The sequence below is a fragment of the Taeniopygia guttata genome, chromosome 19 (genome assembly GCF_048771995.1).
Source record: "Taeniopygia guttata chromosome 19, bTaeGut7.mat, whole genome shotgun sequence".
Classification (NCBI taxonomy): Eukaryota; Metazoa; Chordata; class Aves; order Passeriformes; family Estrildidae; genus Taeniopygia; species Taeniopygia guttata.
Genome location: NC_133044.1, coordinates 3,027,557 through 3,055,241, shown reverse-complemented (window position 1 = coordinate 3,055,241; position 27,685 = coordinate 3,027,557). Strand labels below are relative to the sequence as shown.

General features: G+C 54.1%; 4 protein-coding genes across 4 annotated transcripts in view; 3 read left to right on the top strand and 1 right to left on the bottom strand.

Moving 5' to 3' along the window:
* Positions 1-16,063, top strand: part of NXN (nucleoredoxin) — a 46,222-nt gene extending 30,159 nt beyond the window's left edge. Inside the window, exons 2-8 of the mRNA XM_030288320.4 lie at positions 2,137-2,254; positions 3,618-3,751; positions 4,737-4,837; positions 5,233-5,339; positions 10,144-10,323; positions 12,788-12,912; positions 14,870-16,063. Coding sequence (XP_030144180.1) covers positions 2,137-2,254; positions 3,618-3,751; positions 4,737-4,837; positions 5,233-5,339; positions 10,144-10,323; positions 12,788-12,912; positions 14,870-15,052 — 948 coding nt within the window. The 3' untranslated portion in view covers positions 15,053-16,063. The remainder of the gene's footprint in view (positions 1-2,136; positions 2,255-3,617; positions 3,752-4,736; positions 4,838-5,232; positions 5,340-10,143; positions 10,324-12,787; positions 12,913-14,869) is intronic.
* Positions 16,064-16,848: 785 nt separating this feature from the next.
* Positions 16,849-19,138, bottom strand: MRM3 (mitochondrial rRNA methyltransferase 3). Its single transcript, XM_030288319.4, has 4 exons — positions 18,807-19,138; positions 18,035-18,279; positions 17,593-17,760; positions 16,849-17,467 (listed from the first exon to the last, which is right to left on the bottom strand). Exons 1-4 carry the CDS (start codon positions 19,136-19,138, stop codon positions 16,938-16,940), a joined length of 1,275 nt encoding a protein of 424 aa, XP_030144179.4. The 3' UTR covers positions 16,849-16,937.
* GLOD4 (glyoxalase domain containing 4) lies at positions 19,126-23,958 on the top strand. Its single transcript, XM_030288322.4, has 9 exons — positions 19,126-19,275; positions 20,368-20,417; positions 21,006-21,126; positions 21,517-21,661; positions 21,870-22,006; positions 22,248-22,334; positions 22,440-22,553; positions 22,642-22,728; positions 23,037-23,958. Exons 1-9 carry the CDS (start codon positions 19,186-19,188, stop codon positions 23,100-23,102), a joined length of 897 nt encoding a protein of 298 aa, XP_030144182.4. The 5' UTR covers positions 19,126-19,185; the 3' UTR covers positions 23,103-23,958.
* A 191-nt stretch (positions 23,959-24,149) lies between these two features.
* Positions 24,150-27,479, top strand: GEMIN4 (gem nuclear organelle associated protein 4). Its single transcript, XM_012576672.5, has one exon. The coding sequence runs from the start codon at positions 24,255-24,257 to the stop codon at positions 27,435-27,437; it is 3,183 nt and encodes a 1,060-aa protein (XP_012432126.5). The 5' UTR covers positions 24,150-24,254; the 3' UTR covers positions 27,438-27,479.
* The last annotated feature ends 206 nt before the right edge of the window (positions 27,480-27,685 follow it).

The window sequence follows — 27,685 nt, the reverse complement described above, 5'->3', positions numbered from 1 at the left end:
GACTGAGCATGACATGATGGGCTTTAGGTTCCAGTCTCAGAGCTCAGTGATGGACGTGCTCCCCCAGCAGCAAGAGATGTCATGTTGACCTCTTTTGATGCTTTTTGACCCTTTTGACACACACCTGGCTTCATGCTTGCTTGAGGCATTCTCCTCTGGACCCTCACTGGTGAGTGAGAAGTGGAAACTCCTGATTTCATGGGGACAGAGTATCTGGATTGCAGATTGCCTGCCAGGAGCAGTGCCTGCAGTTTGTGTCCAGTGGGATATGATGGTTTACACATCCTGAGAAGACCCAGGACCAGCTGTTGGCAAAAGTTGCCACATGTGCTGGATCTCATAGACTGCCTGGAGCCAGCCATGCCAAGCTTGCTGCAGTGCTTTGGGCATGTTTGCTTTGCTGTTATCCCCTTGTCTGAGGTGTCCCAGCCCCATCCCTCTGAGCACAGAGAGTCCATGCAGCCTCCTGGCTCTCAAGTGCAGACCCTGCTGCTTCCCCAGCCAAGCAAAACTGCCAGGACCCACCGTGATGCCCCCGGGGAGCTGCTTCTGTATACAAAGGACTTGGCAAAATGAAGTGTAATGTAAGCAACTATTTAAAGAGAACGATCCGATTGCTAGTTGTAATTTCCTTATTGTTTGCAGCACCCTGTTAAATGCCTGTGATCCTTATAAAGAGCTTTTCCCCACCCTTTAAACTTCACAGAAGTGCATTTTACCTTCTGTAGTTTGGATACTGTCATTGTGAGGGGGCTGGTCTGTGCTGAGTACAGTTTCTTTATTCTTTTCATGCCCAAAGCCATTTGGTTTGTGAATTCATTAATATGTCTGTAGGAAGGCTGGGGGGTAGGACACACAAAACCTTGCCTCTCTCTATGTCCCCAGATCATTCCCATCTCGAGAAATGGGATTGCCTCTCTTTGCAAATCAGGAACATCCATCTGCAGAGTTCTTCCTCTGGGAGCATGTGGGTGCAGTTTCTCTGTGAGATACTGGTGGAAGCAGCAGCACATGATGGTTTTACTGGCTGGCACTGCTGGGCCCCTTCTGTGCTTCTCCAGTGCTGGGTTTTATTCTCCAAACTGGAGCACGTTGCAAACACACGGAGCCCGAAGGGCTTTGCAGAGCAGAGCTTGATGTTAGGGGAAGGTGGAGATTAATTTCCTTCCCCATTTGGCTCTTGGTTATGGTTTGGCTTTTGTTTGAGAGTTTGATAGTTCACCACTGGACTGTTTGGGTTGAAAATCTTGGAGAAATGTAAGGAAAAGGAGGTGATGGCAGCAGCTCCTCCGTGTATGGCGGGGAGAGCTGCCCTGCTAGCCCACACCTGCAGGCTGGGGTTCCTCATCCCAGCCAGCTTCTGTGCCTCAATTCAGCTCTAAATCATCCTGTGCCAGCAGCATATCCTGGGAACGTGAGCCCAGGGGTGTGTGACACCCAGAGGGCTCCGTCACCCATATGCAGAGCCGAGCTCGCTGCAGAACACAGTGACAGCACAGGCCCATCCAGGCTGGGATACCCAAAATGTGGCCATCAGGATGCAGGATGCATGAGCTGGGCCCCCAGGCTGATGTCAAAGCCCTTAATCAGCTCCTGGGAACAAACCCGGGAAGCCCCAGTTGCAGAAGAATAATTTTTTTGTGTCTTGGCCTTGTGCTCAGCCTGGCTGTGTCTTGGCAGGGGTGGCTGGTTTGTTTAATGAACGTGGAAATGGGAGGGGAGGAAACTGCCAGGGAAGCATTACAAATTGCTTCAGAGCAGTGGCATTAAAAGTATTTGTGCTTACCATGTCTTCTAAACAAAGAGCTCAAAGCATGGCAAGAATTATCCCCATTTTACTTGCAAAGAGGTAAAAGGAGGAGGAGAAGCTTTGCCTCTCTCATGGGCAAGCCCAGAGAAGGTGGGACACACACAGGGGTCTCACCTGAGGTCCTGAGGGGATGGTGGTGATGGTGAGGGTCTCTCTGGGCACTGGGCCAGCAGCTCTTCCTCACATTCCTTCACACTCATCCCTGAATCACCAGCTCTGTTTGTTCACCTCTGACCTCTGCTCTGAAAGATGCTAATGCTCCAAAATCTTCCTCTTCACCAAGCAAAGTTTACCTTCCTTATCTCCCCTCCCGATCTCTTTTCCAGCTGAAGCTGTGGAACAAGTACAGAGTCTCCAACATTCCTTCCCTAATATTTATCGACGCCTCCAGTGGGAAGGTGGTTTGCAGGAACGGCCTCCTGGTCATCCGAGATGACCCTGAAGGTAAGACTGGAGTCCCCTGTGCCACAGAAACATGGACACACAGCTGCCTTTTCATCTCAGTTGTTCTGAATGGCCTGGGGGGGAGGGAATAAAGGAACTATTGTCATACTTAACTATTCAAAGCACCGTGCTATTTTCGGCATAAAATTTTCTGCATCATTCCTGCCAGATCTCCTGTTTTGGTTTTGCTTACTGAAAAGAACAAAGAATTTCCCTCCAGGATTCTTGTCTGCAGTGCTAATGAGGAAAAGGTTAGGCTAACTGAAACAAGAAGTTTGGATTTTTCCCTAATGGAGAGGCACATGAGGGCCCAGACCTTCCATACCTTGGGAGCAGAATCCTTCCAGAATACTGAGTGGGACTTCTATCACTGACATCACACTCAGGTTAATGCATTTCCCATTATTTAGAAATTTAAAAAAAAAAAAAAAGTTACTATTCTCCCTTGCTGAGGTTTGCTGTGCTGGGAGTTGGTGTTAAATCCATCTTCCTCCATTTTGGAAAAAACCCAAATGAGCCAAATTGGGGAAAAAAAACCCCAAAAAACAACACCAAACAAATGTGCCCATACTCACAGATCCTGCAGACCCATAAGTCATCTGCTGTACTTGTCCATCCATTTCTTTTATTGCTGGCTCATTGTTTCTTGGTGCAGTAAATCCTGACAGAGTCTTTAATTCAGTGGCAGGAGCTGTACAGCAGGAACATGTTGTGGCCTGAGCCATCTGTGATGTTTCCTCCTCTCTGGCTGAACACATGGATTGATTGCTCTGGGAGCTGGCAGCAGATGATTCAGAACTGTTTGTGTGTACACACACAGCTTGCTTTGGGGTGCAGAGGGTTAGTGTAAGATATATATAGAGATATATGGATATAAACACACCATCTTTTACATATATATAGCTAAGGTTTGTAAATAAAGACATGTATGGATATGTGTAAAAATATGTGGTTAGTATCAGCATAAGGGACAGATTCTGCCTGCATTCCTGAGCACGTACCTCCTTGCCCTCTCTTGCTAAAATAAACACTGTTGATAAGGAAAAGGTGCCTCATCAGGCACAAAACCAGAGCAGGCTTTGTCAAGCTGAAGGTGTTGTGACGTGGGTGCAGCCTGCCTGAGAGCAAGAGGTGACTCTGGCTGCAGTGCAGAGCTTGGCTGCCTCACCTCAGGGCAGGGCTGAGGTGTTCTGCATCCCCCTTGGATGGGAATAAACCCCGTTAGGGTTCCTCAGACAGGATCCCTGTATCCTGAATATGGTTTGTTTTTTTCCCCTAGCAGAACCTTCTGAATCTGCAAAAGCTGCATGCACATGTTACTGTCTTGTGTCTTCTTTCCACCTCTATCCTGACCCCTCCCCAGGTCTGGAGTTCCCTTGGGGGCCAAAACCCTTCAGTGAAGTTGTTGCTGGGCCTCTGCTAAGGAGCAATGGGCAGACACTGGACAGCAGTGCCTTGGAGGGCTCTCACGTCGGGGTCTATTTCTCTGCGCACTGGGTGAGTAGGAGGTGCTGTGCAGAGCAGCTGTGGGCTCAGGGAGAGTAAAGACCCTGGGCTGGTTGGTGCTGAAGAATTTAAGATGCTCTGATCATCAGCACTGTGGTGGCCTCTCATCCCCAGCTGGCCCTGTTGGGGGGGTGTCGGAATCTGTGGTATTGGTGATTCCCAGATTGTAGAAAGTCTCTGTCTGTCAGCCCCGTTGCCAAAGCAGAAGCCATAATTGGTCTGTGCTGGTTTCAAGGTTGTTTATTCTGTTTATCTCTAACATGTTCTGCTGCCCTGCCGCAGCTCTGTCCTGCAGGGCAGCGTGTGGGGCTCTGCCCTCAATGGGATGTTACAAACATTAAATACCAGAAACTACCTGTGCTGGATTTACAATAACGTGCCAATATCTGTCACCTACGTTGGACAGTGTGTCCCCAGCCTAAACCAACAGAAAAATGCCAACACCACAGTGAAACATGGAGGGCATGAAGAAGGAGAAAAAGGACAAGACACACCCAATTTCCTCCATCTTGTCCCCTCTGAACCCCTAATCTAGAAACCTAAAATTTTACTTTTGCACCCGCGCCACACTTAATTATTACTCTTATCAAACACTCAAAGCTTGTAATTCACCCTGTAAGATTGAAAACTCCTCTCCATGGACAGAGATCACAGCCAGTGTCTCTCGGGGCTCTGTACAGGGGGGTTCCTGACCCCTGCCAGGGTCCCAGACCTTCCAGGGCAGCCAGAGGGAAGCCCTGGATTCCCACAAGGGGGAGAGTGGTCAGATTTTAAAAATGGAAGAGGTTTTGTTAGCAACTTACAGACCATAAACCCCAGGTACGTTCAGGCACTGCAGCGAAGACGAGATCACACCAGTTCATTCATGGTCACTGGGTTACCTGGCCCTGCTGGTGTGGGTCTGGTCCTTAGGAGGGGACAACATCCTCCTTATGCTTGTGCTTTGCAATCCTCCTTATGCTTGTGTGTTTTGCAGTGCCCGCCATGCCGAAGCCTCACGAGGGTGCTGGTGGAGTCCTACAGGAAAATCAAGGAGGCAGGCCAGAAGTTTGAGATCCTCTTTGTCAGTGCAGACAGGTGAGGCAGCAGTGACACCTGAGCAGGTTGGCTCTGGCATCACAAAGGCCACCTGAGTCCTTTCCCTCTGCCCAGTGGGGATGTGCAGGGTGGGCTCAGCAAGAGCAGCTCTGTGCTTCACCTTGTGGCTCTGGGTTCTGAAGGATGCTTGAGCTGCTGCTGTCACCATGGGTCGACATTCAGATGCCCTGGAGAATTTGAAATATTTTACTGGGGGAAAAATACACCGTGGACTTCTTGATGAAGGGCTGCGGGCTTTAAATTTGGTCGAACTCTCTCCCATCTTGATGAGTTTTGGTGGGAGGGATAAAAGGCTTTGCAAGCCAGGTTTTTAATGAGGAAGGAGCCTGGCAAGTGCAGGGCTGTGCATGCCATGCCCTGTTCCCCTTGCACAGGTCAGAGGACTCCTTCAAGCAGTACTTCAGTGAGATGCCCTGGGTGGCCGTGCCCTACGCTGATGAGGCCAGACGGTCACGCCTGAACCGACTCTACGGCATCCAAGGTAGGAAAGGCCACGCTGAGGCACAAATCTCCTTTCCCCCCCTCTTTTGTTGAGTATTTGTAATATCTCCTCTTGTTTAACTAAACCAAGAAAACAGCAAAGCAAAGCACAGTGCCCCAGGCGGAGCAGCTTCATGTTTCTGCTCTCCACAAACTCACATTCCTACCACCTGCCAGGCAGGCTGTTAGTTGAAACAGGACTTCCATAAACAACCTAATTCTTCCTGGAAACTTGGAAGCTGTTTTTGGCTTGGATGTTTTTTGTCTAATTACTGATTTATTTATTTTTTGCTATTTCTTGAAGGTTCAAATTTCATTTTCTTGCTGGTTTATGTAATGCAAAGGCACAGGCCATCGCTCTTTGCAGGGGCTGAGGAAGATGGCATCTGGTTTATGTTAGTGACATGAATTACAAAGGAGAGAGTGTTTGATGTAAACCATGGCTTTGCTTTTACTGTACGTGCCAGTGCCAGAATTCCAGCAGCCCTGGCTGCTCAAAGGGGCAGGGAGAGACTCTGTGAGTCTGGGTGGCTTCAAAGAGTCACAAAGATGATAAAAGCTCACAGCAACCCTTCCTGGGGCTGGCACCTTGTTCCTGCAGGGGACAAACTGCAGCACAGAGGTGTGCGAGGTGACTGGCTGGTGAGGAGATCTTGTGTATGTACAAATAATTTCTCCCTGTGGTTAAAAGGTCTTGCTGCAATGTGGCTGTTCCTCATCTTTTCTCTGTGATGTCATAGAATCAGAATATGCTGGGTTGGAAGGGACCCATCAGGATCACAGATCCAACTCCTGGCCCTGTGTAGGACACCCAACAATCCAACCCTGTGCCTGAGAGCTTTGTCCCAGTGCTTCTGGAGCTCAGACAGGTTTGGTGCTGTGAATACTTCCCTGAGAAGCCTCTTCCAGCGCTCAACCACCCTCTGGGTGAAAAAATATTTTCCTGATATCCACCCTGACTTCATATTGTCCAGGTGGGTGCAGGCTGGCAGAATATTCATGTGGGGAAGGAGAAGTGTTGCCAGAGGAGGCCCAGGGCTTGGGAAGAGTGACAAGAGAAATAATCCCTCCTTGGAGTCCTCTCCGAACTCCCCGTCTGGCATGAGCTCAGGTGCTGCCACTCAGCCCTGTTCCCTGACCTCAGCCCAAAAATAACCATCAGCCTGTTTTAAATAGCCATCAGTTTGCTGCTTAATGACCTTCCCATGAGGCCAGAGCTTTCCAAATTCATCTGTCTTTTCCCAGCCCGCTCACAACCCTCTCCAGGGCTGGTTTCAGCAGGACTGCTGCCAGTTTCACTGGGACTTTCTGTAAATAAGGTGTCCAGACATGGATATTTGAGCACCAGGCATGCTGTAGCCAGGGAACCAGTTACAACAGCTTTCCCTACAACTCCAGCCTTCTTAAAGGTATCTCTCTTTGTTGTGTGCCGACCTGAAAATGTAAATATTGGCTGTTCCCCTGCACCCCTATCCCCTCCTCTGCCCCATGTCATCCCTGAGGCTCAGCTCCATGCAGACTGGGGCTGCCTGCCTGTTTGCAGTCAGGCTTTTCACACCAGCTGGGACAAAAGCTTCCTGCACGTCTGGCTATTGCACCCAAATGAAAAATTAGATCTGTGTAACCACGTGTGCATTTCCCACATTCACGGTTCTGATGCTGCCCCCTCTGAAAGCTCTCTCTGGAGCTCCACTTCTGATCAGTGAGTGTGTCCAGGTTACCATCCTGGTGCTTGGGTTGTGAGCACAATATGAAGAGGTTTCCCTCTGTTTTTTGAAGGCTGGGTACTGAAACAACAGAAGAGTTTGTCTTCCTTGTCTGCTTTAAGTTCCTGAGTGGTGGAAAGTAGCAAGAGAGTCAAATCTCTTGTTGTTTTAGTCCTGTGTTGGCCCCTACAACTTTTAAAAACTCAGTATAAAATGCAAGTTGAGTTACAGGCCTTTATTTGGGTTTACTTTGAATGCCTCTATTCATAACTCATGTGCAGTCAGAGGCTGTACCCTACCACCTCGAGTAAATTGCTTCTGGGTGCAGTGCTGTTCTGAGAAAGAGTCATGTCTTGTGTTGTGGCTGCTTAGAAATAATTCCCCTTTGTGCAGGCAGCTCCCAGTCCTGCCTTGGGTGAAATTCCCTGGCCTTAGCTCTCCTCCCAGTGGGATGGGGAGCAGTGATGGACTTGATGCTTTGACAGGAATCGCCCCGTGTTGTTGTGTATCTCACGAGTTCCCCAACATTCCCTCTGCACTCTGTGGTGTCTCTTTGGGATTGGAAATGCCTTCCCAAAACTCCTGTTCCTCTCCTTCCCCATGCTTTAGCCCAGACACCCACAGGTCACCCTCACAGCCTGGAAGTCGCTGCTAGAGGAGATTTCTGGAGCTTTCTTCTGAAAAAGTGAAAAACCAGCAATAAAATGCACCACCTGTGCTGTGGTTGGTGTGGGGTTTGCTTCACTTCGGTTGTGATTACTCACCCGACAGACTTCATGCAGATGAGATTTCAATGTCGGGTTTGGGGTTTAATATATAAATATGTAAATGCCTCGCCAGGTTCAGTAACAAACCATTTGGCCCCTGTGTTTTCATAAATGCTGGCCCCGTGGGAGCCAAATCCATTTTCTAGTGCATAAAATCCAACCAAGACTGTCTATGCTAATTTTCATCCAAGCTTATACAATATTCATTGCAGTGTCTGATCGCTGATTCTTCTTGATAAGTAAATTCTGCTGTTATGACTTAAGGCAATTACCAAATCCCCCAAAAGGCACTAAAATAACAAATAGTGCCTGGGAGAGTGGGGAGGGGGAATTATTTGGGTTAGCAGGTGTGAATAACATTAAGGATGCTTTCCCTGGTCCTGCAGGTCTTTGTCCCCTGGAAACAGGGTGTGTCTTTTAGGGAAGTAGTCACAAAGGTCACCTGAGAAGATGGGGGTGTGAATTATCTTAAAAAACATTGTTTTTTGATTCTATTTTCTATTTGTAGTTGGCTGGGTATTGGGGGGGAGGGGTTCGGGTCATCTGCATATGCAAATTAAGCGAAGTGTAAAGCTTTGAATAGTGGATGAAATCCTTGATAGCTGCAGAATCACAGCGATCTGTATCTAAATTGGGCCCCTAATTTTCCCAGATCAGCAAAGCTTCTTTGGAACCTCTGCCTGGGAGTGCTGCTCAGGCTGGCTGATGCCCTGAGCAGCAGTTCCTGCTGTACAACGGATGGAAAAGCAGGCGTTGGGGTGGGGCTGGCAATCCTAAAAGGATCAAGATCCGAATCCTGCCTTCTCCTGGTGTCAGTAGCACTTTGTGCCTCTAAGGGCAGGGCCAGCTTGAGATTTCCCAATTCCTTCCAGTCTGTTTAACCCATCCCTGCCCTGGGGCTACACTGAATTACCAGCAGGTAATGAATAAGCCTTTTTGTGATACAAAATGGTTTTCTTGGCTGTACCCTAAGGATCTGCAAGCTCAGCCATTGGGCGGGTTCCTGCACTGCTGCTTAGCACCAGCCCCAGCGCAGGCAGGAATGCGCCGGGCTGGAATGATGGGAATGCAGCCCTGGCCTGGACCTGCAGGCAGGCTGGGACACACAGATGGCCGAGTATTTCCTAGAGAAACGCCTCCAGTTTCTGAACTGGGCTTTGAGTAACCCACTGCTGGACAAACACAGCGCCAGCAGCCTGGCAGGAGCACACACGCTGCGTGCCCCCTGCTCAGGAAGGGCTCTGCAGGGTATTTCTGAGGAATGAGCTTTAAAATGAACCTTGGCATGAAGGGCAGGAGTGTTTGAGTGTCCCCAGCTTGCCAGAGGTGCTGCTGAGTGAAGGAGATGCTGCAGAGGGAGCAGGGCAAAGCCCAGGTGGTGAGCAATGGCAGCACTTGGCACTAACACTGGTCACTGTTTTGTCCCTTGGGGCCTGATCCCACTGTCCCCTCTTCCTTCCTTGTGGGATGTTTCTTTGTCTCCCTGATGACAGAGGAGTGGTGTGCTTTCCAGATGAAGTCACCAACGTCAGCTGCTCCTGCTGACCCACCCGTGGCTGTTTTGTGGCCGGAAAGCCGGTGCTTTATCAGATGGGATGGTCACCAGCTGGTGTCCAACCTGCCCCACTGCCAGTGACATTTGAGTTGGTGGCTTGTGCTGGGTCTCTGCTGCAACTCTGTTCACCTCCTGTACAAAGCTTCTCCTTTATGACTAAACTTTTCAGCCCCATAGCTCAGGGCAAAGTGTTGCTTTTTCCCAAGAGCCAGACCATCACTGGCTATCCCCTGAGCCACATCCTGTCAGGATCCTGTAGACCTGGACATTCCTGCACAGCTTTGTTAGTCTCCAGAGGGATGTGCTGTGGAAATGGCTGGGCCATTAGTGCTGGGGGGCTGTGGGGCAAAAATAGGTGGTGTTCTTCTGGGAGGGAACACACCCTGCTTCCTGGCCACTGCTGTCTGCAGGCCTTGTGAGTTCCTGGGAATTGGGCTCTTCCAGAGGCAGCCACATCTGGGCACTGGGATGGTGGTGCAAGAGGGAGGGTCCCTGGGTGGTACAGAGGGCACCAGACAGCAGCAATCCCTGCCTGCAGCTGGGCAGGGAGAGGCAGGCAATGCCAGAGCTGTCTCAGTTTCCTGCTCCTGGAATCACAGCGCTCTGCTAGGACAGAAACAGGATCCAGGGAGTTTGATCCCCGCTCGGTGAGCTGCGCAGAGGCAGGAGGCTGCCTGGGCTCCTGCCAGGGCTGGAGGCCATAGGAAAAGGCCTTTCTCCCCACACCCTGTCGCTGGCCAGCTCACTGATCCTCCTCCCTGTTGTTTTCCATCGCAGGCATCCCGACTCTCATCGTGCTGGACGCCAAGGGAGAGGTGATCACGCGGCAGGGCCGGGTGGAGGTGCTGAACGACGTCGAGTGCCGCGAGTTCCCCTGGCACCCCAAGCCCGTGCTGGAGCTGACGGACTCCAACGCCGTGCAGCTCAATGAGGGCCCCTGCCTCGTTCTCTTTGTAGGTATGGATGGAGCATCCCTGCTCTGCCAGCAGAGCCTGTGCTGGAAAGGGGGTTAGGCAGCCTGCCAGCTTGGCTAGAGCTGGCCACGGGGCTGGGAACCTGCCTCGGGTGGTGACAAAGGTCCCTGGGGAGGGATATGACATCCATTTCCATTTTCCATCACTGTGTGCTCACAGGAAGGCCAGTGGGGGGAGAGGAGAGGAGAGCTTGCTGTGGAAGCCCCTTAGCCCCTGTCCTGTGCCACAGCAGCTCACAGGGGTTTGCCAGAGCCTTCTGTGCCCACGGGGCTCCTGCAAGTCCCACACCCCACCCTGGGATGTGGTGGGGCAGTGACTGGCAGCGCAGAGGAGCTGTCCTAACAAAGGTGATGGGGTGTTGGGAGGGTCAGAAATACACTGTCACAGCTGGTGGTGGTGGAGGTGGGAAAAACCTTCCTGGAGCAGGGACTTCAGGCACACCTGATGTTACAGAGGAGTCAGAGGAAGTGTTGTCTGTGCAAGGGATTATAGATCTGTGCTTGAAACCACAGCTCACAGGGCTGTGACAGTCAGAGCAGCCTTTCATGCTCTGCTGGTCCTTGATTTCCCCAATTCCCCTGGCTGCAGGACAGGGCAAGGTTTTTCCCCAAAGTTCCTGTCCTTTCCCTGCTAACCCACACATGAAGCTTCCCTGCAGTTAGAGACAAGCCTAGAGCTACAGATGGCTCATTCTTCATTGCTTCCCTGCCAGCAATGGACACAATAACTCAGGAAAGGGCATGGCTGGGATGAGCTGTGCTGCAGGCTGAGCCCTGGGTGGGCAGCCCAAGTGTGCACACAGCATCCCAGGCAGGGAATTGAGGGGTCCTGGGCTCTTGAGGGGGTGCAGCTGTCCCCTGTGTGCTGTGTGGAGTTTAGGGGTGTGCTGATGAAGCCCCGTTTGCCTTGCTGGTGTTGTGCCTGGCCCAGGGCAGGGCTCGTGTCCCGCTTCCTCATGTGCCCTTTGTGAGCAGCACACACTCCTCTGCAGCACTGATAACACGGCCCTTGCTCCTTTCCTTCTTCCCTTTCAGATTTCCTTTTGACCCTGGTTATTTATTCAGCAGAGCCCAGCAGGGGATGTGAGCACAGAGCCAAAAATCCTCTCCTCACGTGGGAAGGACCGGCTGGCCACGCCGAGCCTGATGGACTGGGGCTGGCGCTGCAGGCCTCTGGAAAGACTTATTTTTATCTTGCTCTGAGCAAACTTTTTCTATCACCTTGCTGCAAACAGCTCATCAGGGGAACAGCTGGGGGTTCTTGCTCCGTGCTTTTGGGGGTGGATGGTCTTGATGAAACCCACCAGTGATGTGCTGGGGCAGAGATGCAGCTGGTGCTGCAGCAAGGCAAGCACTGGGAATGGGGGGGCTCCTGGCCAGCTTTGTCCTGCTGGGAGACCCCCCCAGCAGAGCAGTGCCTGCATTGCACAGGCAGCAGCACCCCCAGGAGAAGGCAGGCTTTGCAAGTGCTGGTGCTGAATAAATCCTGACTGATGTACCTCCTTCCCCAGAGGGGTTAGGGCTGGGTTAGCCAGAGTGTGCAGGGCTGCCTGGAGCACCGCCAGCAGCTGATGTTTGTAGGAAGAGCAATCCCTGCAGACACCCCACAACTTGCTGTATTTATCACTGCCCTGCACGCAGGACAGACCCCGAAATCCAGTGTGCAGCGTCTCTGGAATCTCCTGCTTTGCTTGGAGAAGCCAGAGAGGAGGACAGGGCTGTGTGAAGCAAGGACAGAGAGTTTTCCTGGCATGGGCATGGCTTGTCCCAGCTGGGGGCTGGACCTGTTGTGGTGGTTACATCAGAGACCATGAGGGGGAACAAAAGGCTCTCTTCTGCCTTCTTTCTTTAGTGCCTAAAAGTGTTCCCTGAATTGGAATCTTTTAATCTCCACGCTTGCCAAGGACGCAGACTCTCCTCTTTCCAGCTCACTATTTGAACTTCAGTGGTGGCTGGCGTTTGATTGATGCTGCCATCTCTTTCTGCCCTACCTCTGTCAAATCAAAGCTGCCTTCAGAGCTCTGAGACTGGAGCAGTAAAGCTGCAGCTCAGCCATCCCGAGGCACAGGGATGGTGCACAGGGGTGGCAGCAGCCTCACATCAGCACCTTTGTTTGCTCTTCAAAACACGCTCAAACCACTTTTTGTGTGCCTGTTTGTCCCTGCACATCACCAACAGCAAGGGAGCAAGCAGTGCAGTATTTGGGGAGCAGGAACTGCTCCTCTGTTCAGTGTTTCCCTGTGGTGCACTTCACTGCTCCCTGATTGCTCCAGAGCTGTGTGTGCCTTTGAAGTCTGTGCGGTGCATCCGGGCTCCTGCTTCCTGCACGGTGGTGCTGTGGGACAGAGCTGCCAGCACCCAGCCTCTTTGCATCCTTTGATCCTAATTTATTTTTATTTTTTGCCTTGCCTCTTTTCTGTTTTGCCTCCACAACGCCGTGCCCTGCAGATTCGGAGGATGACGGGGAATCGGAGGCAGCGAAACAACTGGTCCAGCCCATAGCTGAAAAAATCATAGCCAAGTACAAAGCCAAAGAGGAGGAGGCACCGCTGCTCTTCTTCGTGGCGGGTGAGGTAAGTGAGAGAGAGCACAGGGCTGTGTCCTGCTGGGTGTGGGGACTGAGCTGAGTTGGGTACTGTTGTTGTTGTTCAGGGGGTAAACTGAGGCACGGAGCTACTGCAGCTGCCAGGCAGCACAGAGCAAAGCCAGACTTGAGGCCTGGCTCAGTCTGTGCTCTCCTTGCCAGATATTACTTCTAGCAAAGGGTTTGCTCAGAGATGCTCCTGAAGGTAGGAGAGGGATGGGCAGAGTGGGGCAGCGGGAGGTGGGAGGGAGTGGGCTGCTGCCTGCTCAACCCTGAGGCTGTGCAGGCAGAAAAGTGGCTGGGCAGGGGAAGAAGAGTGGGGTTTGAGTTTCAGCCTGGCCCAGCCAGTGAAATTTCAGCTGTTGCCCTGAGCTGACCATGTTTTTCTTGGCTGAGATGTCATTTGAGGCATGTGCAGCACTCCAAGTCAAAGATCTGCTGGAGAGAATGGAAATGGGAAAACTGGAGGACTTCTGGCCTCCCTTTCCCCTGCACAGCCACTTTGTCCCGCTGCAGTCTGGCAAACTAAGGTTTTGTGTCAAAAAAACCCTCCCAGCACCCCCAGGGCTGCAGTTCCCCTCCCACATCCTTCTCAGGGCCTGGGCAGGTGGCAGCCGCTGCGCCTGCTCCGTCCCTGCTCGCCCACGTCACAGCCGCAGCGCTCCATGTGCGGAGCCCTCCGGAGCCGCCCTGCGACAAAAGGGTCCCCACTGCCACCCCCAGGCCCCCCCAGCCAGCCAGGCCCCCACTGCCACCTCCCACAGCCCCCTCCGTGCAGCCACTCCCTCTCCCACCACCCTAACGGGTCTCTGAGCATCCCAGCTCAGCCCCGCGCCCTTGAATAAGTCCCTTGTTGGAAAGGGCTATTTTGGGAGGGTCCAGGACCTTCCCCCCCCTCCCCCAGAGCCTGCCAAGCTTCTCCTCCCGCTGTAGCTGAAACATTGCTGCTATTCATGCAGCTCCCGAGGCCGGCCCGAAGAATGGGGAGCGTCCAGCACATCCCATTCATCCGTCACCTCAATAGCCGGGAGCGCTGGCCCCGGGGCTCCCTGGCCCCCACGCACAAAGCAGCCTGGCCATGGCCGGAGCAGGCGCCTCCCATTGCTCTCCCAGCACCGATTTTGCATTGATTAAAAATATTCCTTGCTGCCTTTGTCGATAAAGGACGAGGCGCCCCGACACCTGGGTGGGGGGCGGCCGAGGCGACGAGCCCGGCCCTGCTGGTCCTTCCAGCCACGTGGCCCAGCTGCACCAAAAACCCCTGCAAAGGAAGGGGAGGCGCAACCAGAGCTCCCCAGCACTGCAGAGCCCCGGCCGCCAACCAGGTGGATGGATTCCATTCCTGCCCCTCGGAAGGGGCGCGCAGGAACGCCCCGCTGCGTGGGCTCGGCGATGAATCGCGCCACCGCCGCCTCTTTGCATCCCACAGCCTTCAGAGGGATCAATCATCGCCTGTGCCTGGCCCAGGGGAGGGCAGCCCTCTCCCCCCGCAAGCAGCGTGCTGCTCCTGTGTGTGCCCACTCACTGGGACCTGCTGGTGGGGTCTCATTGCACAAGGCTTCATCCCATTCCTGTGCTTTGCTTTGTTCTGGGCGTGCGCTTGGGTCCCTTTGGTATCCGCCCTTGGTGAGCAGCGAGTCCCCACATTCAGCACTTGTCCCCAGTTCCTTGAGCTGTGCATGTCTCAGAGGCTCTGGGGTGGCTGGGGCAGCAGGTTGGTCTGGAAGCAGTGCCTCTGGCTTGGAGGAGTGTATGTCCCATTCCAGCCTGGGATAAACCATCCCCGTTTGGTTGTGACACGAACCACGAGCAGAGCAGGCACCGAGCTGGTGGTACTGCAGTGCTGCTGCAAGGCGCAGCCTCTTGGGATATACCGTGGCAGCAGCAAGCTGTTCCTGGTCTGGCTCTGCTCTTGACTCCTCTGTCCTTCTCCTTTTGGCCTCCAGGACGACATGACCGACTCGCTGCGGGATTACACCAACCTGCCCGAGGCTGCGCCCCTGCTCACCATCCTGGACATGTCAGCCCGGGCCAAGTACGTGATGGATGTGGAGGAGATCACGCCCGAAATCGTGGAAGCCTTTGTCAGCGACTTTCTAGCAGACAAGCTAAAACCCGAGCCCATCTAAGGGGCCCCTGTGCCAACAGACGTTATTTAAAACTAGGTCTCTCTTCCGCCGCTTGTGGATTCTCCAGCGTGTCCTCACGCCCGACCCAGTATCCAACCTTCTTGTGGTGCCTTGTTTTACGCAGTGAATCCTCCTCCTAAGCAAACTCCTTGAGATGCACTTTCAGCAGGGAGTTGTTGGCGTTTGGAGACTTCGCTTGTGCTTCATGGTGATATAATAACCTCTAATAACCAGGCCAGAACTGTTACCGTATCGTTATTTTATACATGGCACTAGCTAGCAGGCAAATCTTTTTGCATGGTGTTCTTCCCAACGTATGCATCAGGCAGTGGGTGGGCTTTCTTGGGGCTCTTTTCTTTCTCCTCCCCTCCTTCTTTCCTTCCTCACCACCCCTGCTGACTAAACGACTTCCAGGAAGCAATAAGGAAACTGTCCCCATCGCCCCTGGCCAGTTCTTTCTCTCCCACGAAAGTGCCCTGACAAGGCCAAGACAAAGTCTTAACTGCTGACAACCTCTGAAAGACCACGGCACAGCCAAGCTCTTCCTCCTGGGGGTGAGACCTTGCGGGTTTCCCACCCCCCATCCAAGCACCGACAGCCTTAGGCAGCGCTGGCTGTTGTGTCAGGGTCCATCCCCCTGCCATGGGTGGGTATTCCCCCTGTCCCTCCCATTCCGAGCCAGGAGGAGGATCACCACCGGGCTGCCCTCCCCTCTCGTCTCTTCCTTGTGCTCTCCCTGTCCCCTCTTGTCCTTCTCTCTGGTATGAATTGTCCTCTCTCCCCTCTGTGTTAGTTGATTGAGCTGTTTTTCGTAGGTGTGTCCCAAACTCAATGTTAATGGTGCTGTTCTTAAAAAAAAAAAATAACCAAAAGAAAAAAAACCCTCCCAAACCCTAAGAAAAAAAAAAAACCTCCCTCCCTAACCCAAGCAGCACAGCCGAGCCCTTGAAAAGTGACATTGTAAAAACTGTACATGGTGATTGGAACTTTGTAATAAAACTGTTTCACTGACCTCGATTGCTTCGTCCTGCTGTCGGGGAGGAAACCTGTGCGGGGGAAGAGGAGCCCACATCCTGACCCCATGGATAGGTGGTTCCTGGGATTTTTTTTGTGTGTGTCCCCCCTGAGCTGGCTGTGCCTGCTTTGGTCGGAGCTCCCCAGGAGGAAGGGAGCCCTTTGGCAGCCACTGGGGCGTTCCCAGCCTGAATAGCTCGTGTTGTGCAAGCCACTGCTTCTCCCTTTCAGCTCATCAGTCAGCCATGGCAGGATTATGGCCTCTGCTTTCATCCTGCTGCAGCTTCCCACCCCGCCAGGAGCTGGGAACGGCCGCCAGCTCGGCCTGTGCAAACCCAGCTGTGTTTTGCACATCTCGGGGGGGTTCCTGAGTTCAGCAGGGATGAAGTGCCAGGAGAGCAGCTCCAGGAGCAGCCTGTGGTCAGGAGTGCTGCAGCTCGGACACCCCAGCCAGCCCGGCCATGGCAGGGTTGGAGGGATTTTGCTGGAGCACAGGATTTGGGTAAGCACAGGCAGGACCCATTCAGGTAGCAGCAATTTGGTGTTTGTGACCCAAAACCGCAGCCAGCAGCCAGGCTGGGAAGGACACACGCTGTCAGCAGCAGCCAGGCTGGGAAGGACACACACTGTCAGAGAGGGATCTGAGGTCTCCATGGATCTCCTGGATGAAAGGAGGGAACCGGCTGAGCAGAGACCAGAGCTGCTCCCAGACCTTTCCCTTCTCTCTAGCATCACCATGTGGCCACACACTCATCCCAGCATTCTCCAGCCTTAAATACTCATTTACTACAAACCAAACAGCCCGAGCTGCTCTTTTATTAACCCTCAAAGAACCAAAGGCAAGAGGTGCTCCTTCAGCACCCCAAACAGTTCAGCCTGGCACAGGCAACTCCTGCCTGCCATCCTCCTGCTTGTGCCTCCACAGCAGCTGCCTCTTGCCCTCGAAGAGCACGATGGCAGCAGCGATGGCAGAGTTCAGGCTGTCCACGCCTGGCACCACGGGGATCAGCAGCCTCTTGCCCCCCGTGCTGGCTGCCAGCCCGAGCGCTGCGGGGCTGAGGCCGTGGGTCTCCCCTCCGACCACCACGGCCACCGGCGCCCGTGCCCAGTCCTTGTAGTAATGCTGTGCAGCCAGCTCTGGCATTGCTGCTGCCTCCTCATCCTCGTGCTCCTTGGGGCTGGATTTCATGGGAGATTTTGGGCTGGCAGGGGCAGAGCCAGCCCTGCCAGCCCCTCTGGGCACGGACGTACCGGGGTCGTTGTTGTCGGCCACGCAGACCTGGGTGCCAGCAGGGAGGTTGGTGGGAACAGATTCCCAGTCCAGGTTGGCAATGATGGGCACACGGAAATGAGCCCCCATGCCTGCACGGAGCACCTTTGGCTCCCACGGATCCACACAGCCTGGGAAGGAACGGGAAGAAACCGTGACAGCACAGGGATCCCCACAGAGGTGGGATTCACAGCCACAGCCAACCAAGCCAGCCAAGCACCTCTTTACCCCCAGGCTACTCAAACTTTTCTCTTACCTTTGGTGAGCAGCACTTTCTCACAGCCTGCTCCTGCTGCAGATCTCAGAATAGTCCCCAGGTTTCCTGGATCTCGGATGTTGTCGCAGATGAGGAGCAGTGGCAGGGAGCTGGCGAGCTGAGATGCAGGGTAGGACATCTTGGCAGGGTCAGGCTTGGAAAAAATGCCTGAGGAAATGAAGTGTGACAGGTTTTTCACTGACCCACCCCCAGGAAAGGCCTGCTCTGAAAGAGCTGGCCCAGATTTCACTTAAGATGTGCCAGAGGAAGTGTTAGGAAAAGCATCACCTAAAAGGAAGTGTGAGCAGAGTTTGTCACTTGGCAAGGAAAACTTATTTTCCAGCAGTGCTATGTCGAAGGAAAGATTATTAAGAGAGCCATTACCCTAAATATGAAAAGTTTCCCTTTGGGCAGTGTTGCAACTGTTTTAAAGGCAACTTACCAAGAAGCCCCTGAGGAGTCACGAGATCAGACCAGGTCTTAATGTCTTCAAATTTCACCTTAACCAAGCTGGCTCGTTTTATCTCTGCCTCAGGCAGCAGCTTCAGGTGCCCCACAGTGCTGAAGAAGAGAGTCTGTGGCACAGCCCCTGCCTCCAGTGCATCCTTGATCAGCCTGTGCCCCTCCAGCAGAACCTTCCCGTGATTATCTCGAAACTTCTTTGACTTGGCGATAGTCACCACTTTTCTGTGGAGAAATTATTCAGAGAACGTGGCTGTGATGCTCACAGCGCCTTCAGACCGACCTTCACCAGCCCCTGAGAGCTCCTCTGGGAGGTCACAAAGGTGACCTGAGGGATGGAGCACCTGTCCTAGGAGGAAAGGCTGGGCGAGGTGGCCCTGGGGTGAGATCAGAGCACCTGAAAGAGCTAGTGAAGGGCTTGGACAAGGACCTGGAGTGCCAGGATGATGGGGAACGGCTTTAAACTGCCAGAGGGCAGGATTAGATGGGATATTGGGAAGGAATTCCTCCCTGGGAGGGTGCTGAGGCTCTGGCAGGGCAACTGCGGCTGGCCCTGGATCCCAAGGCCAGGCTGGATGATGCTTGGACAACTTGGTCTGGCGGAAGATGTCCCTAGCCGCGGTACGGGTGGAACGGGCCGGGCTTTAATCTCCCCTCGAGAGAGAAAGGGGATTAAAGAACCAACCCCTCGCCGGTTCTATGAAGCCCTCCCGGCTCCTCCAGCGCGGCCGGGCCCCGCTCCCCGCGCTCACCCCAGCCTGCGGTCTCCGGCCGCCGCCTTCTCGTACCGCGGCCCCGCCGCGGCCGCGCTGCGCTCCACGGCGGGCGGCGGCGGCTCCGCGGAGCTCCGCGGGCGCTCCATGGAGCTCCGCGGCTGCGGCTCCCGCACGGAGCTCCACGGCTGCGGCGCCCGCACGGGGCTCTGCGGCTGCAGCTCCCGCACGGAGCTCCGCGGCTGCAGGACCCTCACGGGGCTCCGCCGCAGCGCCCGCACCCCGCGCCGCCCGCCCGGCTCGGCCCGCGGCCCGCGGGGCCTCAGCAGCAGCAGCAGCAGCGCCCGCCCGGAGCGGCCCAGCGCCGCCATGGCACCGCCCCGTGACGTCACGGCCGCCCCGCCCTGACGTCACGGCCATGGCGGCCCGCAGGGCGCTGCACTTCGTGTTCAAAGTGGGAGACCGGCCCCGCACGGCGCGGTTCTACCGGGAGCTGCTGGGCATGGGCGTGAGCACCGGGGAGCGGCGGGCCCGGGGGGGGTGGTGAGGGCCGGGAACGGGCGGGTCTGCGGCCGCCGTGGGCACGGGGCGCGGCCCTGGGGATGGGAACGGGGCTGGGAATGGGAAATGGGAATGGGATGGGGACAGGGACAGGAATGGGAATGGGATGGGGATGGGAATTGGGATGGAATGGGGACAGGGACAGGAATGGGAATGGGATGGGGATGGGAATTGGGATGGAATGGGGACAGGGACAGGAATGGGAATGGGAATTGGGATGGTAATGGGCATGGGGATGGAGATGGGAGTGAGAATGGAGATGGGGATGGGAATGGGGATGGAATGGGAATGAGAATGAGGATGGGAATGTGATGGGGACGGAAATGGGATGGGGATGGGATGGGAAATGAGATGGCAATGGGGATGGGAATGAGATGGGGATGGGATGGGAATGGGGATGGGAATTGGGATGGAATGGGGACAGGGACAGGAATGGGATGGGAATTGGGATGGTAATGGGAATGGGGATGGAGATGGGAGTGGGAATGGGGATGGAGATGGGAGTGAGAATGGAGATGGGGACGGGAATGGGCATGGGGATGGAATGGGAATGGGAATGAGGATGGGAATGTGATGGGGATGGGGATGGGATGGGGATGGGATAGGAAATGAGATGGCAATGGGGATGGGAAATGAGATGGGGATGGGATGGGAATGGGAATTGGCATGGAATGGGGACAGGGACAGGAATGGGATGGGAATTGGGATGGTAATGGGAATGGGGATGGAGATGGGAGTGGGAATGGGGATGGAGATGGGAGTGAGAATGGAGATGGGGACGGGAATGGGCACGGGGATGGAATGGGAATGGGAATGGGAATGAGGATGGGAATGTGATGGGGATGGGGATGGGATAGGAAATGAGATGGCAATGGGGATGGGAAGGAAATGGGGATGGGGATGGGACAGGAGCTGTTTCCTGCCCATGCTGGCCCCGTTCCCGCCCACTTCCCCAGGCCTGGGGAAGGCGTTCCGGCTTGGATGGAGGGGATGCTCCAGAGGATCCCCTCCCAAGCCAGGGCGCCTCGTGGCTCTGCAGGTGCTGCGGCACGAGGAGTTCGAGGAGGGCTGCAAGGCCACCTGCAATGGGTGAGTGCCCAGAGCAGCTGTTGTTCGCAGTGAAATAAAGTTTGGGTTGATTCTTATTCAATTGCTTCCCTTGGAACCTGCAGCCCCCCACTCTGTGTAGGTGTGGTGCTTATATTGAACAGAAATAGCACGCCTCTAGGTTGATACTTAATTATTTCTCAGCTTATCAGGAACTTCTCATCAGGACTCCAGTTCCACTGATTGATTAGATAAGCGTGGCACTATCAAGGTTCTTGAGTTAAAAAACCCTCCTGGTAGCCCCAAAGGCTAAAGAAAAAGAAATGTAAAGAAGAAGAAAGGAATGCATTTCATTGTGAAGTGGAAGGAAATCTTACAGTTTGGTGCCCTTTCCTACTTAGCAATAAGGAAGTGATTATGTAATTGCAGCTAATGAGCAGCCTGTGCTCTTAAAGCACGAGCTGTTAATGAGGTAGAATTGCTTTTATCATATGAAGAGAGCCCGGGGTCAAATCTGCCACAATCTCGCTCTAGAAACACAACTGCTCCTTGAAACACAAATACTCGCAGTTCTTGGTGGTTCATTTCAATGCCAATGACATTAAAATATGGATAATATGGATATTCCAGCCCTTATGATGGAAAATGGAGCAAGACCATGGTGGGCTATGGACCAGAGGACAATCACTTCGTGGCAGAGCTGACTTACAATTATGGCGTTGGAGAATATCGCCTGGGTAACGACTTCCTGGTGAGTTCCACTCATGAGAAGCTGATTTACCTTTATAATTAGGAGCTCATTTGTCACAGCTGCTTTTTTTTATCCTGTTGGGTACCTTAAACACATAATCGTTGCTTTTGTGGTTGTCTCTGAGTTGGAAGAGCAGAAACCAGAGCAGATTTGTGCTCACTTAAAGGTCCAGGAAACATTTCTGGAGCTCTGCCTCTGCTGTGTGGGACAGATGGTGTTTGCTGCCAGATCAAACAGGAGGGACTTGCTGCAGGAAAACACTCTTATATTTATTATTTTGATAATTTTTGTGATTTAGTGGCTGGCAGCAGATGGAGATCTCGTGTTTCCTGTGTGGAAGGAGGTGCTGTCTCTGCCTCCACCCCATGGATTGTGTTGTGTCCTCCCTAGGGCATCACTCTGGTGTCCAGCCAGGCTGTGAGCAATGCCAAGAAGATGGGGTGGCCCCTCAAAGAAGTCACCTCTGGTGTCTTTGAAGCTGAAGCCCCAGGAGGATACAAATTCTACCTGGAAGACAAGGAACAGCCCAAGCAAGGTGAAATATTTAAATATTTACCCCTGCTGGTGTTCAGCAGAGGTTTAACTGTGGGGTATCAGAGTGTGTTTATTTTGATGGCATTTTGAAGAACAGTACACTTTTTTTGTAATTTCTCTGTTACTTCTCGAGAATACTAATGACATTAACTGTGGGTTTAAAGCTATAATATGTTTGTAGCTAATGTGAAATTATTGCAATCCTCAAGATCCCGTGTGGAAGGTAACCCTGGGTGTCTCAAACCTGCAGAAGTCTGTGAGCTACTGGTCTGGTTTGCTTGGGATGAAAATCTATGAGAAGGATGAGGAGAATCAAAGGGCTCTGCTGGGCTATGCTGATAACCAGGTCAGTCCTTGGAAAAATCACCAATTTCAGGAAAAAAGTTCTTAATTAGAGCAACTGTGCCCTTAGTGATGAGTGTTTTAATTGAAGCTGTATACACCCAGCTGCGCTTTTTTTTTAAAAAAAAAAGCAAAGCTGTGGTTTGCTGTGGCTTGGTGGGAAAGGTGTGGATGGGGGATTTTGGAATCAGCTGCAGCCTGGAGCAGTGTCCCTGCAAGCCAGGCTGGGTTTTTCCCTGTCCCAGTGCAAGCTGGAGCTGAAGGCTGTTGGAGGGGCAGTGGACCACGGGACGGCGTTCGGCCGCATCGCCTTCTCCTGTGCCAAGGAAGAGGTAACAGCCCCACTTCCTCCAGCTGGGGAAGGTTATTTTGGTGTTAACAAAACCCTGAGCAGATCTTTGGCAGCGAGGTGATTTGGGTTTGTTTTCTGTTTCCAGCTGCCAAGCATTGAAGCCCTGATGAAAAAGGAGAATCAGAAAATTTTGACGCCCCTGGTCAGCTTGGACACGCCTGGCAAAGCCACGGTGCAGGTGGTGATTCTGGCTGATCCTGTGAGTAAAACTGGAGAGTTTTAAAAGTGGTTAAATTTGGTTTCAGTTTCTCCTTGCCATTGGTTATAACTGAGCTGCCTCCTTTCAGGATGGCCACGAAATCTGTTTTGTGGGGGATGAAGCGTTCAGAGAGCTGTCCCAGGTGGACCCTAATGGTGACAAGCTGTTGGATGATGTAAGTAGCTGCACATTCATTTTCTTCCTGATTAGAGATACCTGTAAAATCCAATTTTCATTCCATGCTGAGTTTTTCCTGGAAGCAAATCACCCAGGCTTGGTAAGGAAAATAAATCAGGTTTTAAATCTCACTTGGTGCCCCGGGTGGAGTTGTCCATCCTCACTCTTGGGGCATGGTCACAATGTTCTCGTGGCAGAGAACATTGTTTTTCAGATCAGTTCTCCTTATTAGTGGCTAAAAAATGATTTATCCCTCCAGAGAGCTTTCCTCCTGTTCTGACCACGTTCCCACTTGTCTTTGTGCAGGCCATGGCTGCAGACAACAGTGACAAGTGGTTTGCTGAGCACAACATGAAGAAGGTTTCAGCTTAGCTGGAGGAACGGCCTGTGCTGCTCCTCTGTGCCTTGGAGTTCTTCCAAGAAAATGCCAATCCTGGTTGAAGTGCTGCCTTCCTAATCAGAAGGTGCTGGGATGTCCTGTGGTGGGTTTTTTTGGGTTGATTTAAGCTGATGTCTCTGGCCTGCTGCTCTGTCCCTTTCACATCTCGTCCATCCAAAAAAATGGGGGCCGTGCAGCAAAGGAGCAGCTGAGCCCTTTGCTTCAAAACCAGGGATCATCAGTCTAGAGAACATCACATTTCTGTGTTGTTATGCTTGAAGGAAAGGTGAATAGATAGGTTATTTTCTGATTAATTAATTTCCTGATTAATTTGCTTTAGCTGTCCTTCATTTGCAGGCTAGAGAGGAGATTTGGAGGTAGCTGTGGCTACTCCCCCTCTCCAGTGGGGTGTGGGGTGCATCCCTTTATTGGGAGCAAAGAAATGATTTTGCCAAGCTGTGTGAATACTCCAGTCCTTGTTTTCATTCCAAGGAGTTTCCCCACTTCCAAGGGGAATGTTCAGCCCGTGGTGTGTTTCTGACTGGGATCCTGCTGTTGATGGGTTTCCAGTCTTTCTCCAGGAGATTTCCATGTTCCAGGAGGGAGCTGAGGCTGTGCTTTGGGGTCTGCTGAGGTGCCAGGGGGCAGCTTGAAATAAGTTTTTCAGTTAGCTTTTGGTGAGAAGCTGCCTTTGGAAATAACAGTTCAGGGTTTATTGTGTTGGAATGAAGTCACTCTTCTTTTGCTGGGGGAATACAGGGAGTGATTCCCAGCATTGCTTGTGCCAGGTATGCTGCCTGACCGCTCGTTTCCTTGATGAGAAGCTTAAATAAAATCCTTTAAATCAGGTTTTCGTGGCGAAACCTAAATTAATTTCATGGAGACGATCGCTCGGGCGGCGTTGGCTCTTCTGAGGTGGAGCAGGAAAAACTCCTCGCTGTGGGTATTTTTTTTCAGTCAGCTTTTCAATTCCGTTTTAATGACGGTTTCGAATCCTATTCGCCAAATTAAACACGTTGATAGTGGAGCACGAAAATTAATTAATTAATGAATTAATTAATTGAGGAATTAATCAGCAGACCTCCGCGCCGCTAGGGGGCGCTGCGAGCGCGCTGAGGGGAGGGTGACGTCACGGCGCGGGCGCCATGGCGGCGGCGGAGCGCGGGCCCGCGATGGCGGCGGGCGGGCCGTGGGATGTGGGCGAGGAGACGGCGATCCTGCACGGCGGTTTCCTGCTGGCCGCCCGCCTGCTGCAGCCGCGGCCGCTGCGGGAGCTGCGCAAGGCCGACTGGCCCCGCGCGGGGCTGCCCATCGCCGACGCGCTGCGCGAGATCGCCGAGCGCTGCCCCGCGCCGCGCCGCCCCTGGAAGAAGGAGGCCGTGGCCATCGTGTGGGCCAAGATCCTGCTGCCGGCGCCGGAGTGGGGCTGGAGGGATGACGGGTTCTTCTCGGTGGGCGCGATGCTCCCCGATGTCAGCCACGCCGCGCTGTTCGAGCTGGTGAAGGCGCTGGGCGAGCCGCGGCTCTGGGTGCAGCTGCTGCTGGCGCTGCCGCCGGCCGTGTGCCGGGCACAGCTGCGGAGCTTGGTGCGGTACATCTCCAGCGACACGGCCCTGTCGGACGTCACCTTCTTCCTGGATGTGTGGTGGGAGGTGCTGAAGCACAGGGAAGGGCAGGAGGATGCCACGGTGTCGGCGTTCGGCGCTCTCATCCATCAGCACGGCGCGGAGTCCCCCCCCGAGGATGGGCTGCAGCCCCCAAAGAGGTTCAAGGGTGACCCTGGGAGCGCCCCAGCCGCCGCCGGGCTGCCCGCGGTGCTGCTGGAGGGGTTAAAGCAGATCCGAGGCAGCATCGCCCAGCCCCGCCTGAGGTGCTACGCCCTGGCCAACCTGGCAGAGCTGCTGTGCCTCTCCTCGGGGCTGGGGCCAGGGAGCAGCCCCCTGCCCATCGCGGAGCACCTGGCCAAGCTCGGTGCGGTGGTCAGCCTCTGGAGCAGTGATGCTGACAGCCAGTACCACCCCTGTGAGCTGGGAGAGAAGGTGAGGGAGGCAGAGAGGTGCCTGAGCCTCCTGTGCCTCACCAAACCCTCTCGTGAGGAGCTCTTCGATGGCTTGAGCTTGCTCTGCAGCTTGTTGCAGGCCTGGGGAGAGGAGCTGCAGGACACTCTGAGGGGGTGTGAGGGGCTTTGCTTCGAGAGCTACCGGCTCCTGGACGCTCTGAGCAGCCTTGGGAAGAAGCTGGATTTCCTCTTGGAGACCAGAGAGCTGGGGGAGGGCGAGACATGGGTGGTGTCACAGCTGACACAGCTCATCAAGGACTTCCTCAGGGACACCAGTGCTGTCCTGAAGGGTTTGGACACCAGCCTTGTGTCTTCAGTTGCCATGGCAATCATTGCACAAAGGCTGGACCGCCATGGGGAAACCTGCTCTGTTTTTGCCTCTGAAAAGACCTGGGCTTTTTCAAAGGCCTGGGTCGAGTGCCTGGTGAAAAACAAAGCTCTGTTCCAGACCCCTGAGCTAGTTTTGAAACTGCTGGAGACGCTGGTGAACTTTGCCACATCCCACCATGATCAGGAGGCCCAAGAGCTGCAGATGCAAGTGACCAAAGCCATCGTGGAGTGTTACACTGAGCTTTCATTGAGTGACAAAAACAAAGTGATCTCAGCTGCCCTGGCGTCCTGGGGCGGCCCAGGTCTGTCCCAGAACGTGCAGGTTGTCAGGGAGGGCTTCCAGGAGGACCTGAATGTGACTTTGAACCAGATCACAGAGAGTGTGTCTGATGAAGGCCTGGCCAGGGCTGTGGCTTCTGTGGCCAGGCTGACACTGCTCTCCCCCGAGGCCACAGTGAAACAGGTTTGTCATCTTGCTGTGGTCAACCTCGGAGCGCACCAGTTCCTTGCCCAAATCCTCTGCTCCTTCCCAGCACTGAGCTTTGTGGAGAGCCATGAGGATGCAGGCAGGACACACAGCCTGGTGGTGAGGTGCCTGGAGGAGGCAGTGTGGGGGAAGCTTTCCACGGTGAGGGAGGAGGAGCAATTCCTTCAATTCCTGGCCTTTCTCATGCAGCCAGACTCAGCCACCCCGCTTCTGTCACCTGCAGAAGTGACCAAAGCCTTTGTCCTTCCCTGTTTAAAGTCAGTCTCTGCTCAGATTGAGCTGAGCCTGCAGATCCTCAGTAAGGTTTTGGGAATACCATCCTGCTCAGAAGAGCACTGGATTAAATCCTGCCACCCATTCCCACTTCTCCTTAGCCTCTGCAAACTTCTGGATGGTTACACCAAGTACTGGCATCAGCCTAGGGAGCAGCTCTTCCCTTCCCTGGAGACCAAAGACCTGATTCTGGACATCCTGTGCCAGCTGTGCGAGCTGCTGGGACCAGAGACCGTCCCCTCCTCGGAGCTGTGGGTGCAGTCGCTGGCCTGGCTCCACAGGAAGGTGGCATCCCTGGACTGGACCGTGGGGCTCCGTCTGAAGAAGCTTTATGGGGACCACTTCAAGAACGAGGTCCCAGCGACGCTGTTTGAGATCTGCAGGCTCCCCGAGGACGAGTGGACGTGCCAGTCCTGGCCAGCCTACGGGCCGGGCAGCGGGCTGCTGGCGTGGATGGAGTGCTGCTGCGTGTCCCCAGCACTCAGGGACTCCATGCTGGAGCTGCTCTGCGTCAACGTGGACAACCCCGAGGAGGTGAATCTCTTCAGCAAAGGCTTCCTGGTGGCCTTTATCCAGGTGCTGCCTTGGTGCAGCCCCGGCGAGTGGAGGAGGTTGGTGCCCGTGGTGGAGCAGCTGCTGCAGAGGCAGGTGCTGCACGTGCCCTACACGCTGGAGTACGTGCAGCACATGCCCCTGCTCAACCTGCGCCCCTTCGCCTGCCACCTGCAGCTCTCCGTGCTCTTCCTGCGGGGCTTCCAGCTCCTCTGCAGCTCCAGCTGCTCCAGCTGGCTGCCTCCAGAGGCCTGGCTGCATGTGGTGCAGCTGTACTGCGCCAGCCTGACCGACCTGCTGGCCTCCCTCAAGGCCACGGCGGCGGCTGCAGCTCAGCCCTGCACGCAGGAGGTGTCCTTCACCTGCATCCAGCTCTTCTGCCACCTGCTGCACGTGGCTGCCATGCTGCCCGCTGTGGGCTGTGAGGAGCCGCTGCTGGTGGTGGCCCTGGAGGTGCTGTCACAGTATGAGGTGTCCAGCAAGGCTGACGGGTCGCCCTGCGCCGCGCTGCGCAGAGCCAACGAGGGACATTTCCTGCAGGCCGTCACCGACAGCCTGGGGCACGAGGAGCTGCGCTGCACCCTCCTGCAGAAGCTCAGCAAGCTGGGGGCACGCTCAGAGCACTGATGTGGACCTTGTATGATCTGTAATAAACCCTTATTTTTCCTCTTTCGAGTTTATTCCCTCCCTGCTGTGCTCTCCCACTAAGCAGTGGAAGCGGCCGCATGGAGATAGGTAGGAGGAGGCACTTTGGTTTTCCATTGGAATAACTGGGCACAGCTGTTCCTGAGCCAGGCTGTCAGTTCTGTGGCTGCTGGCTCTCTGCATTTACACAGCAGCCTCCAGCATCGAGGAAATAGCTTCCCTCTGGCTGC